The sequence below is a fragment of the Dipteris shenzhenensis genome, chromosome 14 (genome assembly GCF_047967505.1).
Source record: "Dipteris shenzhenensis isolate YYH24624 ecotype China chromosome 14, Dip_SZ_1.0, whole genome shotgun sequence".
Taxonomy (NCBI): Eukaryota; Viridiplantae; Streptophyta; class Polypodiopsida; order Gleicheniales; family Dipteridaceae; genus Dipteris; species Dipteris shenzhenensis.
The window spans coordinates 9953740-9970568 of NC_141609.1; the positions used below are offsets into that span (position 1 = coordinate 9953740).

Genomic DNA, 16829 nt, shown 5'->3' on the forward strand with positions numbered 1-16829 from the left:
CTCTTCATCACACAAACAGAGAATGGACATTTCTCTTCTTCACACAAACAGATTTACCTTTTCAAAACATATGACGTATCAAGATACTCATTTTGCTTTGTTGATCATAAAACATTGCATAACACTTTTGATAAGATCTCCGGCTTGAAGCCCTTGCACACTTTGTTGCCATCAAATTTTTATTCCTTTTTTTAACTGACTTGCAATTTATTTATCACTCCTCATTTAAATCACCAAACAAACCTTCAAAATATTCAGTACCCATGCCTCTAAAATCTCGAACAAACATTGTCTCCACAAAGTTGTCGCAAATTGCACCGAAAAATGCATTCCTCCCATCATGCTGAAGTAGATTATTCAACTATCTAGGTTAGAATCAAGTATGCAAGCAAGACCTAATTAAATTAGGCTGGCTAACGTAATGGAAACTTCTCATATGGAACAAAACTTCTCCTCACCAACATCAAGCTGTAGTGCAAGATTTGAAACATGGTGATCAATCATGATTTACCTAGCAATGGACAGATTTTTTTCACATTTTTGTACATAGAGCCCATTTCCTTAGCTGATTGTGATTAAGAATATTAACATATCAACTCCGATAAATATGTAGAGAGCCAAGGTAACGCTTTTGAGTACAAGAGATTGAGCCTCACACTTAATCTCTATTCTTTGGATGAGAATGCATACACACGGATGCTCTTTTATGGTGCTCCAAAAGTTCCAATCTTGGCCATCCCTTCTAATAATACCAAATAGCATGCACCTAGCCGCCTCCTATTTTGCCTTACATGTGTTTCTTTAGAATTGTTACAAAATAGACCTCACTACATGGTCATCAATCTATCTTCAACACTTCATAGGGACATACAATGGTATCGACTGATGGCATACAATGTGTGATACAATGGTATCACACGTTAGTCCTCAGTAGAATATGAACCAACATGTTCATCATTTGGGCTTTGTTACTGGCTCCTTTTCTCGAGTGTTGTAACACAAAATTCTTTAAAATTGAAAGTAGACAATATATACAATAGCAGCATTAAAACAACTAAATCTATTTTATATACTTCTGGTATCATGACATGCTCAGCTTCTACAACAAAGAGTAATTTCTCAAATCTTCACATCTGCCATTGATTTTCAATGGCACACATATAGTAAGTACTACAGGAATTTGCTTTCTGATAGCGAAGCGTGGAGTCCATCCTCAGCAGAATGCTTCAAATCTACCAATGTTTATTACAATCGCCGCTAACACTCGTATTACATGAATTTGCTTCAATTCTGGTGGCCAAGTGTGGACTCCATCTTATCGCCTTGTCGTTCTACAGTTAACATCATCTTTTGGCAGATGAAATTTTTTCACATTGAGAATCTGTCAGCTTGTAGAGCTGAAGAGGCTGCAGTGACAGGTTCCAAAATCCAAAGAACAAGCATCAACCAATGGCAGACCAGGTCTTGCATCACTTTTAATGGCAACCATGGTCTGTTAACTGTATCGCCCACGTTTGATAATCTATTGAAAGGAAGATCCAGCAACAAAGCATTACAGGCTAGACTGTGATTTATTCGATGCAGAAAAAGCCCAGTCCTCTGTGAAGCCAGCCATGATACTCGCAATAAGGACTTAAAACAGAATAGTGTGCTCCATCCTAAAAAAACATACCAGGACTCATGATACTCAGTCACAGTAGACACTCAACAGAATAGCATTTACAAAAACTGTGCCACCACCCAAGAGTAATCAGCATAAGCCTTAAGAATTTAGCAAGCATACTATTGTACATTGATTAGATTTTCAAGTACTCTTTGGCGAGCACAGATCCGGAAGTTGAACTGCAGAATAGTGACACACCTCCATCAATATAATTCTTTGAAAATGCACTCATGACTTCTCAAATACAGTGCATATTGAATCTACATCTATTTATGCACATTGCCAAGCAGTAATCAGTGTCTATCATGGATAGGAAACAGGATTAACCACACTGACGGCAAGTTCCTTCCCTTTCCACCTGTACTCCACATTTTTGCCATCAAAAACACATTTGTGTTGATGGACGAACCATCTTATTCCAATAGAACATGAGCTGATGGCAAAAGAAGACCTTGAGAACACAAATGGATTTCCATTTGAACAGCCAGTCAGCTCTATGTGATCAAAGAAGAAACCTTTCTCACAGTTTAAAAACCCACATCAAAACGATTTCCCCTGAGACCGTGATCGTCGCTTCCGTCTGCCCCTGTGCCGGATCCGGGGATACAGTAGCTGGTTCAATAGCTCTTCTGCATGATCCACACTTGTTGCCTGCACCCAGATCTCACATATTTTAGAGGTACCATGCAAGCTGTAGCAATTCACCAGCACATCATTGTCCAGACATACAGTTTTAATATGTTAAGCATCTTTATACTTGTATCCATTCCAGTCTGTCGTCATCCTTTTGGAAATTTTATAAAGCAATTATACATACCCGTTGGCTAAAAGAGACTCTGACAGTCTGAACTTCTCTCCCACAATGCACGCGTAAATCCATACCCAAACTATCAAGCTCAAGCAAAGCCACTTCCTGCATGTAAAATACAACTTTTATGTATTGATTCATAACACGGTCTACAGAAGTAATTACATTTTCGCAAAACAAGGTAAAAGCCAGCCTTGGCATTTCTAACTAAAACGACACAAAAATATGATGACTACGATACCTACCTACCTACCTCTCTCTCTCTCTCTCTCTCTCTCAGGCCTTTCGTAAAGGCTAACATGTATGTGGACCATCAATACCAATGTCATGATTTACAAATCAAAAGACCCTATCGACACACGTAATGATCAAAGCATCATTATAAACCAAATGATGGCTCTCATCGAGGAGGCAATGCACCAAAAAACGAGAGTATGCTGCTTTGTAGAGTTTCAAAAGACTTTCAACTTTATACCACAATCTTGCCTCATCTCACAACTTCAAGGTCTCGACATTCTAGATAATATCACCAATGCAGTCACGTGCTCACACAAAAGAGTCGTAGACAGAGTGCACAACACACAAAGTATGTCTGAAAAACTGAGTAGCACCAGAAGTGTGAAGCTGGGGTGCCCTCTATTCCCTACCTTTTTGGCTCTACATTTGATGAGCTATCCGTTTTTATAGACATTTTAGGAGCACAAGGATCATCATCAGCACAGAGCCCATCCTATTTTCTGCTCATGATGCAATGCTGATTTCATAGAAGACAAAGGGCTTGCAAAGGCACCGGGCATTTTAAGAGGCATTTTCTGACAGCCTAGACATGAAGATCCACTTCAACACTAGCAAAGTTCGACTTCAATATGAGTCATTCGCTCTTGCAAAAGAGCCTATCGAGATTGCCACATCCTAAGTTTACTTGGGATGCATCTTCACATGACGCAAGTTCACCATGAAACGAATAACCTATCCACAATTGACCAAGAAGACATGCTTCAATACCAAGGTTGAAGTGACCACGCTTTCAAGCCCATTATTAGCATGAGAATACAAAAGCCCTCCTTTTTAACTCACCAATTAAACCAGCAACTTTGAAAGAGGCTGAATTGGTTGAATTTGAGGGGCTAAAGATCATTACCTCTCACGCATGTTTTGAGAGAAGAGAATCACTCCACATGATATCATACTCAGAGAGTCAATTGCGAGACTTATGCACAGAGATGCCTCGATAAAAATCATTAAATGATAACTTACTTCTAATCATCACTGCAGAATCTATTGCAAGACTTTGCACAAAGCTGCCTCGCCTCGATGGGGCTTGAGAATATGGCTAGACTGACGAGGGTAGATAGAGGTTACCCTAAAGGCTCTCTCATCGTCCATCTAAGGGGATAATACGTGCTAGTACACATGGGCCACTAGATAGTAGAAGACTCACCTGCTCATCGAACATGAACTATGGCAGCTATACATTCAATGGGCATGGTCTCTCCATTGATACCCAAATGCCACCAAAATGGCATCCAATAGAGAGCATTTCCTTAATGTGCATGAGAATGGCTTTATTCAAGCATTGTGGTAACTTTACAGATCCACCTATCACATGTATGTTGCATGTCCATGGGCCAGCTCTGAACATCATCCCATCATATTGAAGCTAGGCAAGAGGTTGAGGCCACAACACCGCAATGATTTGAGGTCATGGACTTTATGTGACATGATGCACAAGTACCTAGATACAAAATCAACATTACTGACTGTTCGACCAAATAAGTCAGAGGGTTTATTGCGCAAACTAGTGCTACACTACATCTTCGTATCAATGATCACAATACTAGATGCAAACTTATGAGACCTTTACAGACAAGAATCCTAATAGCAATGATCATAGATTTCTTCTTCACTAAAGAGAATCTCACACTAAGGGGAAGGTCTTAGGATGTGATATATCAAACACGTTCTCCAAAGATGTCAAAGCTCTACAAGATTGACAAAGCCAACAAGGCATCCACATTGAGAATCGGTCACCCATGGGTGATAACTTGACAGGATCCTGTTGGGGACGTACACATGCTTTCATAGTTTCAATTTCCCTTAGATCTCTATGAGAGCTTTTTTTTGTGTGATATAAATTAGACTTGCACTCATAGAACTCCCTCGCCCCTTCCCTTGTCTATGGCACAAACTCTCCTCCCCAACCTGCTCTTTGTTGTGGCAGTATTGATCTCAAGCACAACGAAGGGACTACATATGTATCTGAAGATTTTAAGAACACTTGGTAAAACCAAAACTATGATCTTCAACACCAACAAGGCCTAGCTTCGATGTGGCTTATTCACTCTTACAGAGAGCCAATCGAGATAGTTGGATCCTATGCTTACTTGGGCTGCATTTTCACAAGATCAATGTTATTTGCACACTTGACTTCCATGTACCTATACAAAGTCCAAGAAACACCTAAGCATCAGCTGCCAAAATAGCTTGCAAGGCCAGCTCTAAACTATAGAGAAGACACAACAGTAAGATCTTGCAAACACATAAGGCTACTAATAGCAAGGAAAAGTTCAGCGGTTGATGCAGATGCAATGAAAGGCTACCTGAAGAGGAAGCTGGTAGGGAGATATACTAGCTCATCTTTAATCCAATTACTGGTTTTAGCCCACAATACCCAAAAAACTTCATAGCATAGGTTAGTCATTTCACCCTATGGCTATGTGTGTTTACTTTTGGTTTGATAATTTAAAGAGGATGTGCACACCAATCCTTCCAAAAGTTAAAAGCATTCGCCCATTGAGGATTGAACTCACAATATCCCCTCTAATGGCTCCTTTCTTTTTAATATGTCAACTTTTTTGGTCCTAATAGAATCGACATAATTCTCTACAGCCTAATGGTAAGGCTCACATGCACCCTCCCCCCCTCCACCTTTTGCCTCCCCTTTTATTATGTCTTGTCCCTTGTGACATTATAAGAGTGGGGAGCCCTTTGGACAGAAAGCAACATCCATGAACGGAGGTCTAGGTGCACCTAATGTTGGCTCAATCAAACCGATCCATCCCTCCATAATCGCATCAAAGACAGAAACCAAAAAGTTGAAACTCTAAAATTGAGACTGTAGGAGCTAAATATCAACTATATGCTTATATACTGATCATTTAAAACAGAGAAACACCTAATAACTCAGTCGAATGCCATTTAAAATTAAAATGATACATTCTGTGCAGTACAAAGGTTCAACCTTCGAGACATATGCATCAATCCAAACTGCACACCACATCCTACAAAAAATTAAAGACGAAATGCCCAGAGTTTTAGGTTACCTCTGCCTCAAGGCCTTTTCTCTGCAGACATAATGCTTTCAAAGCATCCTCAGTAGCTTTTCCCCGAGCATTCAGGCGTTCAATTATGGAAGATGCAGCATGTGCAACCACATCTGGCCTTGCTACTTGAAACTCGAGTTTATCCACAGTAGACTGCAGAAGACATTCCAAGCCTCAAACCACATTACATAATTATATGCATCTCTTATGCCAAATCATCTTCATAATGTGAGAACAAGTAGGGAAATGAAACAAGTAATGTTTCTCGATACCAACTAATAATTGAACACTACTGAAACAAGATTAAAATGCTGCGTTTTGTGCTTGGGATGCAAGCATTGGTTAAGGAGGGAGAGAGAGGGAGAGAGAGAGAAGACTCTACACAAAACTGTAGTTTTCATCACCCCATAAAATTCACACAGCGTGGTCCCTTCTTTCTCCATGCTCCACCCAAAAAACCCCCTCTCTAATCCTCCAGACACTTCTCTTTCCCTACCATTTACACATGACCCTTGTCTTTAAAAAAACAGCTCTACCCCCCATGGGAATAAGTGCCTGCAGAAACACAATTAACTACATGACTTGACTCCCGTAACCCAATTGACGTGAAATAGGTCACATCTGGAAGCTCTTCCTGCACTCCACCTCCCTTTGGACTCCATAGTGGAGGTGGGTTTACAAAAACCCCAGTACGGCCTTCCAGACCAGTGTCACTAACTAAAACCAAAAACCACACCAAAAAGCCAAGAAATAAATTTTCACAGAACACTATTAAGCAATCCAGCAATGGAAAAACGTGACCTCACCCTCAAAAAGATGTTATCCAAGAGAATCCTTAAGTCGTTCAAACAATACATTACAAGCAATATCGGAAGTATCGCACAAGGTGTGTGGAAAAAGACATTCCTTAGAAAACATTACAAGCGTTTTCAGGGAGTATTATGAAAAGTGTGTAGAAAGCTCACATTCCTTAGCACCTTTTCATAATTCAAATAAAAGACCATCCAAACAAGGGGGATCTTCAACGCCTAACTAAGAAATAACCCAGCTTTAGCATTGCAGCTTTGCTATGAGTGAAATATTGGTTGTTCATGCCAATGCATTAATAGCGCTAAAATTTGCACAACTTCTTGTCTGGTAGGGTTGTGTCAGTTATTTTATCTGAGAAACGTACCTTCTTAATCAATTGGTTTAATAAGTAGCATTTTTTTATACATCTAAAGCAGGAAGGTATCTTCTTAATCAATCCCAAAAAACCCCACCCACTTAGAGGTGGAGGATAAAGAATGATTCAGTATTGAAAGAATGTAATCCTTTAATATAAAAGGGCTTAAGTGGATACCTAGACAACAGCACGATCCCCTCCCATGGCCCTAGATGATGCATATTGGAAGAGAATTGTTGGATTGGAACCAAATCTACTTGAAGGGATTTGAGAAAAACACAAATCTAATTCTCATGAGCTCAGGGATTACACACGGAAGTGTTTCGCTATGGAATCAAGCTTCATCAACATGTGTGTACTTCACAACCATTCATGTGTGTGCAGACTAGCAAATAGACTGTGCTCAAAGACAATAAAGAAGCAACTCTTGTATATTTCCGTCCGTCCACAAACTGGACAAGATACAATACCAAAAGGTTCTCCCACTATATGCCTGGCAACTCTAGATCCCTGAGCCCGCGTGCTCCACTAAGCTTATGTGGACTCTCCGTCCAAAGTATCCCTTCCACCTTGCTGTCCGTAAACTCAGCCTAGGTGGGCAGTTCCTTGAGCTAAGTCTGCAGCCCTCCGTAGGTCACCTTCACCTCCTGTGTACTTCACAACCATTCATGTGTGTGCAGACTAGCAAATAGAATGTGCTCACAGACAATATAGAAGCAACTCATATATTTCGGTCCGTCCACAAACTGCACAAGATACGATACCAAAAGGTTCTCCCACAATATGCCTAGCAACTCTAGATCTCTGAGCCCGCGTGCTCCACTGAGCTTATGTAGACTCTCCGTCTAAAGTATCTCTTCCACCTTGCTGTCCGTAAACTTGGTCTAGGTGGTTAGCTCCTTGAGCTACGTCTGCAGCCCTCTATAGGTCACCTTCACCTCCTGTCTATAGGCCCAAGGATTGATCCTCCTGCTGCACCTTCTTGCTCTTGGAGTGCTGCTCCAAGTGATAAGTAAATGGGGCCAAATGCCCCTCCTTCTATAGGGCTCTAGGACGTCCAAAAATACCGACCAGCAGGGGGATATGTACCGACCCCCCTGGGCCAATTTCTGCAGACTGCCAGCCAACTAGCAGCCCTAACTGCAGGTCGGCCCGGTTGGCTACCTCTCCTGCCCCATATAAGGGGGCCCTTAACTGGCCCTCTTGAGCTGCTTCCAGGCCCCAAGGACAGCCCATATTGGGCCCCACCCTTGGGTACTTCTTTGGCCAGGTGACTGGCCATCCAAGGCCACCATCCCTGCCTGTCCTGCAGCACCTCTTGCAGGCCCCACCTTATGTCGCCATGTTGCAACCACTCGTGTGTATAGGCTGCCCACATGGCAGTCTAGATCCTGCCCATGTGGAAGCCTTGTCACCCTATGGTTCACCCCCCCCCCCCGCTCTCCTCATTTGGGGGCTCACAAGTGGGGAGGTGACCAACCATATTCCAACAACTGAGCATAGCCCTTGGCAACAATGCAGGCTTTGTAGTGGTCTACGCTCCCATCAGCTTTCTCCTTCAACTTGTAGACCCACTTTGTGCCGATGGTACGCTTACCAAGATGCAACTCCCTTGTACCATTTTGGTGAATGGAATCCAATCTCGCCTTCCTAGCATCCATCCACTCTTTGCCGTCACATGCATCCTTATGGCATAAAGGCTCCTCATTACGGGTCGTGGCAATCAATGCTACATCCAAAAAATGACCATGCATATGACGTTGCACACGTCGAGTGCGAGTAGCCAAAGGTTCAGCCTGCTTGCTCTCCTTAAGGGTATCCAAGAGCCACCTTGGGACTGTTGTGCTGTCTAATGACAGACCTTCCCTCGGTAATTGCCTGCTCAATAGCATTATCATCATGCTGAGGCCTATCCAGCTGAGCATGGGCATCAATCTAAGGTGGAGAACTGCTTGCAGCTGTGGGATTTGAACCCTGCAACTGCTGAATGAATCCATGCCAGGCTGAAAGAGAGGCAGCAATCAAATACATCTGAGGCATTTACAAAAGGCTATTTTTTACAGTCTAGCCAAGTCAAAGTTGCTTGCTCACATCTCTACTGACAATAACTTTCCCAGTGCTAGGCTGATACAATCTGTACTTTTACTTTGTGAGCTTTAGCCAATAAATATACATTTTATTGCTTGTCCTCCGGCTTGTGCCTCAACTGAGAGGGTAGATGTGCATAATGCCAAACAACCAAAGACTCTCATGTGTGAAAGCACTCACTTACGACTTGTACATGAGACTGGGTCGGCCCAATCTATGGGCAGTTGGTTTAGCTCACAGACCAGTCAGCCAATCTGTGAGCAGGTCACACAAGTCTCTGGGACCTTCCAGCTTTATAAAAGGGCCCACTTGGGTAGGCAGTCTTTCAGTCAGTCTGTGGGCAAGACAGCGTCCTCCTTGGTGCAGACCAGCAGACTGTTGGAGAGCATAGGAGAATGCTTGTGTCTACAGACTGTTGGAGAGCATAGGAGAGTATTTGTGTGCTGCAGAGGAATTTCTCACCGTTCGGGAGTCTTTGGACAGTCCAGGAGTACACAAAGGGGCAGATCTACCTCATTGTAGAAGATCCAGATCGTGGTGCACAGGAAGAGAAGTAGTAGACTCACCTACAGCAGCAACTGAAGTCCGTTGAGGACACGTGGTGATCTAGGAGAGGTCTACAGCAGAAGGATCAACAGCCGAGCCTGTTCTTAGTGGCTTACCTCAACGCTTGTTTGCTGGCATTGTTGTCACAGTATCTGGCTCTATTTTTTACTTGGACATTAATCTTTTCATGTGATTTCGTTTGGATGAATATCTGTGTGTACTCTCTCCATATCTAAAGTGTTCTCTCAATGAGCACATGGAATGTGTTGTGTTCCGCATTAAGTGTTTCGAGATCTCTGGGTTCATCTTCTGCTGCGATTCGCGAAGTAGAGCTGGCCCTAAGCAAGCAACGTACCTGTACGTTTTATACCACAGAATTGCATCCACAGATGTCTGAATTCCTCAGGTCCACAGACAGATGTTTTCAAGTAGAGCAGCAATGAGAATTCCAAGCCCAGCACACGCTCAGAAAAATCCTCACAGAGGGAAGTTGCTTTCTTCTCTGTTCAGTTCAGCAAGATTCCTTCATGCTGTGGGGTTTGACAAGGAAATTAGCATTGTGTATTGATGAACCAAAGTACAACTCATACACAGGTACCCACGAACTGTGCATCTGCAGATGTATGGGAACAGACACTGCAGTGACAGAGGCAATTTGGGGGCATAAAGGGGTGAAGAAGTCGTGAAAGGCGCAGGTGACAGAGGGGGAAATCTGGAATCTGACAGCAGCAGCTCCAGGGAGTGTTATGGAGCAGTGAAGGGCCGAATTTCTGGAATGTTCTGCTGAACGGCCAAGAAGGGAAGCAGAACTGAGGAGGGAACTGAGAGGGAGAAGATAGGCAGGAGGAGACCACGGCAGAGAGAAGCAGGGAATTAGGCATGGGATTTTGGAAAGGATGGAATCCATCAAAGCGGGGCCCATGGGGTCTTTTTGTAGAAAGAGAGGGGGTTGAAGTGGACGAAGGGACCACCCATTGGTCTCTCAGGTTCGTGAATAGAGGACATGTGTCTCAGTTCTCCTTGAGGGCTTCTGTAGCCCACCAAACCTTGTGTCTCTCAGGTTCATGAATAGAGGACATGTGTCTCAGTTGTCCTTGAGTGCTTCCATAGCCCACCAAACCTTGCGTGTGTGCCCCACCTTTCCTCAGGGGCTCTTCCTTGAAGAACTTTGATCTTTCTTAAAAACCATTATAGAAATACCGCCTTTGGATGCTTCTTTGGAATGAAGTGTTAGCTTTCCGAGTTCTTCAACATGAATTTGGTCCATTACTCTCTGTTTACTAAAAATAGTAATAGGGACTACTTAAGGTGCAATTGAGCTCGGACGCACCACCTAAGCTATGGGTAACTCCAATGCTTCGGGGATAGTTTGTTAGTGTCAATTCATTGGTCACAGGCTTAGTTGTTCAAATGCCTTCATGGGATGGCTGCACCTTCAACCTTGTAGAAGGCCAAGAAGCTTTGCCCGTCATATTTAAACATTGACATAGAGCCTTTGGTGTATACACCTTTGTATAAGGCATCTCCATTGATCTAGCAAAATATTTAGAACCTCCAAAATTTAAAAAATACACCGCACGTTAAGTTAAACTTCATCCAAAAAAATGTCTCTATGATACATGTGCATGCAACCTCATAGCAACCATCTATAGTGTCTTGATGTCAACGAAAGGAAGAATCTTCAATGTGCACGAACAGCAGAGGTTCCTTGCAGCAATAAGGAAACTGGATGACTAGATATTCAGAAACATATCAAGAGACTTGAATAAATTATTAATGCATTTTTACTACCCAACTATTGTTTGGACCCATCTCAAATTCTTTGGCATGCCCAATTCCTCCCTTGCGTCTTGCTTCTTGCACCCTCTCAATTTTTTGTCATCATCTTTAATTCTTTCTTTTAAGAAACTAAAACCTTGCCCTTGTGCAATACAAGCATCACGTAGACAAAATAATTTGGGTCCACATTCACTTCCCAGGTTGAAATATGACAGGATACCAATACCTCACTAAACGGTGGCTTCCTGTGCATTGCAGAACTTTGAACAAGACATCTAAGAGTATTTTGCACCCATGTGATTTCTATTATTGAATCATGCCATTACAGGTCGAAAGGGGGAAAAAATATAAAAGGAAGATCAAACATGAGCTGATGCATCCGCGTTGGCCCCTTATACACCATCTAAGGCCAAAATAACACACATCACAGTACTGCAAAAATCATTGATATGGCATAACAAATGCACTCAAATGAGCAAGACAAATGTTACCTGGGCTCCAAATCTGGAAACAATGTGGATGCTTTGTATATCAAGCTTATAGAATGAGCTTCCAATGTCAGTAAAATCAGCTGATTCGACTAGTTGCTCATTTTCTCCCCCTCCTTCCAAGCTTGCAGTCTCTTCCCTGGGTGAAAGTAAGCGATCGCCTTCATCCATCTTCTCACCTGCCTTCTCTATTCCTACATCTGATTCCCGAAATAAATCACTTCTGCTTGAATCAGAACTTGAGCGTGCCATATCATCATTTTCATCAGATTTCTCTTCTGTCAAATTAATGCAAGTATTCTGCATCCTTGAGCTGGAGGTTCTGCTAAGAGATAAACTCTCCTGTTGCTCTGATATGCAGTCAGCAGAGTTAGACACTTGTCTTAAACTGTTGATTAATTGTAACAAGCCAACAACAGCTATTTTAACCAAATACTACAATTTGCTGTTAGCAAGATCTTGATTAGGTTTACGCTAAGCAGATAATCTGGAATTAAATTGAAACAACAGGAAAGAGTAGTGAATTAGCCCACAATGATCATGGGCAACCCACAACTAGCTCACAATGATCATAGGCAAGTCGCTTGACATCAAAGTTACAATTGACAGAAGTGTCATATTACTCACAACTCTTACAGAAAACTTAAGCACACACATTAACGCACCTTCTACATGTTCTGTGAGTTGTTCACCATCTTCATCATCCTCTCTTTCCCCATCAAATCTATGAAACCATAACCGCTGTACATAGTCCTCTTCATCCTCGTTTACACGATGCACCTCTCCAACAATTCTGAGGCTCTTTGAAGGCTTTTCGATCTTCTCCACGTGATCAGCTAGCGCCGCCTTGAACATTTGTGAAAACATTGAAAATGTAAAATGGCTTACAAAAACAGCAAATGAATTTCAACTTCATGATGCTTGTACTTTAATTAAATCATGCATTTCACCAAAGATTGGACTGGACTCCCACTACAAGAGCATTACAGCACTATAATCTTGCCACAACATTTATGCATGGCTGTCGATAATGACTATATCAAATGAAGATTATTTTGTATGCATTCCATTACTTTGAAATACATGTATGACAAGAAGGTGAATGATGAGTAATAATTCCTTGTCTAAAATATCTCCCTCATGCAGGCATTCATCGGATAAGAATGCATGCAGATTGCTTGAAAGTATTTTCCCCCCTCCCTTTGTTTCATCCAACGTTATCTTGCTTCAATTATGATAAATACGTACGTATCTTTAAAAATACATCTTGTAAACTCATGTATTGAGCATGAACAGTAGAGTTTTCAGTGTCCTTAGAGATGAAGGAGTCAATTGTTTATGATAGTACAAAGCATGAAAAAATGGAATTCCAACCACTAGGATAAAAAGAGATTACGGGACAATTAATGTACAAAAGTAGAAAACTCAAATAATCTTGCACTGTCGTCAATGCAAAGGTCAAGGAGAGCACCGGAAAACAATACGATGAAATTGTAAATGAATGTTGTATTGGTCCATGAATGTTTAGAGCATATTGATACGCCAAACATGATATTTGAAGATTCTCTACACTCTTCATACATGAGGTCACCCGACTCAAATCTAGGCTCATGAGACTGCCATGGGCCACGGGTCTAGACATCAGGAGATGGAGATATGGGACTCGAAGATACTGGGAACAAGACCTTGACTTTCATGCACATCAGATCAACAAGGGACTAGACACAACCCTTGCCAGCAGTCGGCGCCCACCCCTTCCAAGTACTATCGTTGTAGCATCTCGATGCCGGGCTGCCTCACACTACCCACGAGTACACCTAATGGAGGAGCTGAGCATGTCACAACAGGTCAACAAGGGACTAGACACAAGCCTCACTAGCCCTGGGTGCACATCCATTCCAGGTACTTTCATTGTAGCATATCGATTGCCAGGCTGCCTCCCACTCACGGAGAGGAGCTGAGGATGTCAGCAATAGATCTGGATATGTTCCAAAGGCACTGGGACTTTTTTATGGGACCCTAGTTGGATCTACACCGAGCGTAGACTACAAATGGCTGATGCAAGACAGGATCTGACATGACAAAGGCCTCGCTTAGAGCTTCCTTTCATTTATGTTCATCTTAGTTTTCTTCATTTTATCATCAGTAGTTTCCACTGTCCAACAGGTGTGATAGACACCCCCCTTTTCCCCCCTAGCGAGTGTGTTTCTATGTGAATTCAATTTTCTATGGTCTCATAGGGTTTTTTTTGCCTTCAACAAACATTAATAAATCTCTCATGTAAACGCACAACAAATGTGGAAGATGCCAAACATCTATTGAATATGAGATAAAGTACCTGAAGGCAAAAAAGAATCTAGCAAAAAAGCCACTGACATTCGGAGCTGCAGAAAAAGGGGCAGAAAAGATATGATGTTTACCCCCAGGGGAATGATGTTTACCCCAAAGAAAATACCTGGAAGTAATATGTCACCATATGACAAGTTCTACACGTCAACAAGAAGGCAAATTTATGAGTCTATGATACAATTGCAGAATGAAAGCACAGCACTCATGCAAGAATCCAGAAAAATGCAAGAAATGAATGAGATACACCAGAAACTGATGGAAATGGAAAAGAAAATATGCCAAACTCAATAGCATGGAACATATGCTTGGGCAGATCGTGCTGAAGGAGAAACGTCAAATGCAAACTCCACCAGAGTCATCAAAACAGGACATCATCAATACTCTTGATGATCTGGTCAAGAACAAATTGGATGAAATAGCCTTCACAGTGAAAAAGCAGCAAGAACAAAAGGAAAAAGCTCTCGATATTTGGATTGTGGGAATAGAGGAGAATGAGGATGAGGACATAGAGAAAGTTCTCACCCACGTTTTCCAAAAAACAATGCACATATCATCCACTGAATGGCAAGAAGCCTTCACGATGGGTGGGAAAGGAGAAAAAGCCGAGGCAAATACTCAAGAAGTTTCAAGACACTCAATCCCACCTCAAACTACAAACCCAATCCCACCTGAAACTATTTAACCACAAGCATCACTTTGAAGCGACACTCCATCTGGATTAATGAGGACCTTACACAGAGTTAATATGACCAAAATCTCAAGGAGTTGGAAAAATCAGACAAGCAAAAAAGGAAGGGAACAAGCATACATCTCTTTTTTTTTTAATGCACTTTTTTTGTAGTCCATTCTTAGCGTGGGATGTACAGTAATTTTCTGGTTTATTCACAGCATTGCTTGTTCCTATGATGCCTATAGACATTGCTTTTTGTCTGACTCGAGACTCATCCTCAATCTTGATGTAATTAATCATGTCCTTTGCATACATATTGTGAGGAGTTGCATTCCCATATGAGTGATTTCCCCGCCAGCCACATGTATTGTTTGTGTGGGACCTCTTTTACAACTTTTGTTGTTTTTTCCCACGACATTCTTATGTAGCATGCTGTCCCACCAAACCCTCACCCCCCTATGTGTTTTTTGGCATTTGAGCTGAAACAAAATCCCAGAGACTACACGGCAAGAAACCCAAGAGAGGTGATACCATTTGTCAAAAGCCTCTATGAAAGAGACGGGGACGAAAATATCAATGACAACTATACTATCAAAGCAAAAAATGGAATCATAACAGGGGACATGGAAAACGGCCTGAAAAAGCTAGCTAATGGGAACGCTCCAGACACACCAGGGCTAGTAGCACAGATGCTAACATGGGAAGGTGAATCCTAACCCCAAAAAGTGTCGTCCTACTACCTCCGTGGCACTTCTAGAAACCTAAGGTCGCATGCTCCTCATCAAGCTTCTGTAGACTTAGTCACCTTGTGCCTGATCACCCCACCTTGCTGCCCTGTCACCCTAGGCATGCAGCCCGACCAAACTTTGTCTGCAGCTCTTCAGTCTGCTCTAGACCTGGAGTAGGCCATATTGCTGCTGATCTGCTGCTCCAATCTGCTGGGCATTTTACGCTCCAGACACACCAGGGCTAGTACCAGAGATGCTAACATGGGGAGGTGAATCCTTACCCCAAAAAGTGCCTTCCTACTACCCCCGTGGCACTTCTAGAAACATAAGGCCGCATGCTCCTCGTCGAGCTTCTGTAGACTTAGTCACCTTGTGCGTGATCCCCCCACCTTGCTGCCCTGTTACCCTAGGCGTGCAGCCCTACCAAACTTTGTCTGCAGCTCCAGTCTGCTCTAGACCTCCTGGAGTAGGCCATATTGCTGCTGATCTGCTGCTGCTTTTTACTGCTCTGGTGGTTGTGGAATCAGGCCCCAATGGCCTCCTTTTATAGGGAGCTGGATGCCCCCTAAACTGGATGACCTACCCAGGCCTTTCAATCAATCCAATCAGCCATAGAAGGCCGACTGGCTGGTCTGTAGAACCAGCCTGGTGGGAGCACACAACCTGAGGGATGGCTGGCCCTGCCTAGTCACGTGGCGGGCTGGCCACTGGCCCAAGCTCCTCCAGCCCTAACCCGACCTGATCCAGGGCCCACATGTGGCCCAAACCTGTCCAAAACAAGGCACCTCTTTGCTGATGCTGTTCAACATTGTTTCAGGCTCTGTTCCAGCTCCTGGAGGCCTGCTCTACGTCCATACAGTTCCTCCATACAGATGCTGACGTCAGCACCACATCATCACAGCGTGTCTTGGCTGGTTCACTGCGCAAACCTTCTCCTAGCTGCCATGTACAGTTCCGCACAGACACGTGGCAGATCCGGCATGTTGCAGTCCACCATGGCACTCCAGATTTGCCAGTTATGTCTCTCCTTGTACTAATCTTGTTGGGCAAAGACTTACCCTTAAGCATGCACCTGGCCTTCCCATCAAAGTCCGATTCTTCTGGCCTTCCCATCAAAGTACGATTCTTACGGCCTTCCCATCAAAGTCCGATTCTTCCACTCTGCAACTCCATTCTATGTGAAATGTATGGCACTGTGCCCCGATGTATAATGCCCCACTAA

At 42.9% G+C, this 16829-nt stretch overlaps 1 protein-coding gene across 5 annotated transcripts in view; it reads right to left on the reverse strand.

Annotated features, from left to right (window-relative positions):
• Positions 1-1045: 1045 nt before the first annotated feature.
• LOC147894173 (uncharacterized protein At3g49140-like) overlaps positions 1046-16829 on the reverse strand; it is a 49231-nt gene continuing 33447 nt past the window's right edge. The window contains exons 8-14 of one of the 5 annotated variants that reach the window (XR_015542099.1): positions 12526-12706; positions 11864-12210; positions 5795-5947; positions 2481-2576; positions 2203-2314; positions 1557-1658; positions 1046-1406 (exon numbers count right to left, since the gene is read on the reverse strand). Coding sequence is in view for 2 of the 5 variants with exons in the window: in XM_087384717.1 (XP_087240843.1) it covers positions 2204-2314; positions 2481-2576; positions 5795-5947; positions 11864-12210; positions 12526-12706 (888 nt within the window). In the remaining 3 variants the exon portion in view is untranslated. Of the gene's footprint in view, positions 1659-1783; positions 2315-2480; positions 2577-5794; positions 5948-11863; positions 12211-12525; positions 12707-16829 lie in introns of all 5 variants that reach the window. The other 4 variants (XR_015542098.1, XR_015542097.1, XM_087384717.1 and 1 more) reach the window with 4 other exon arrangements.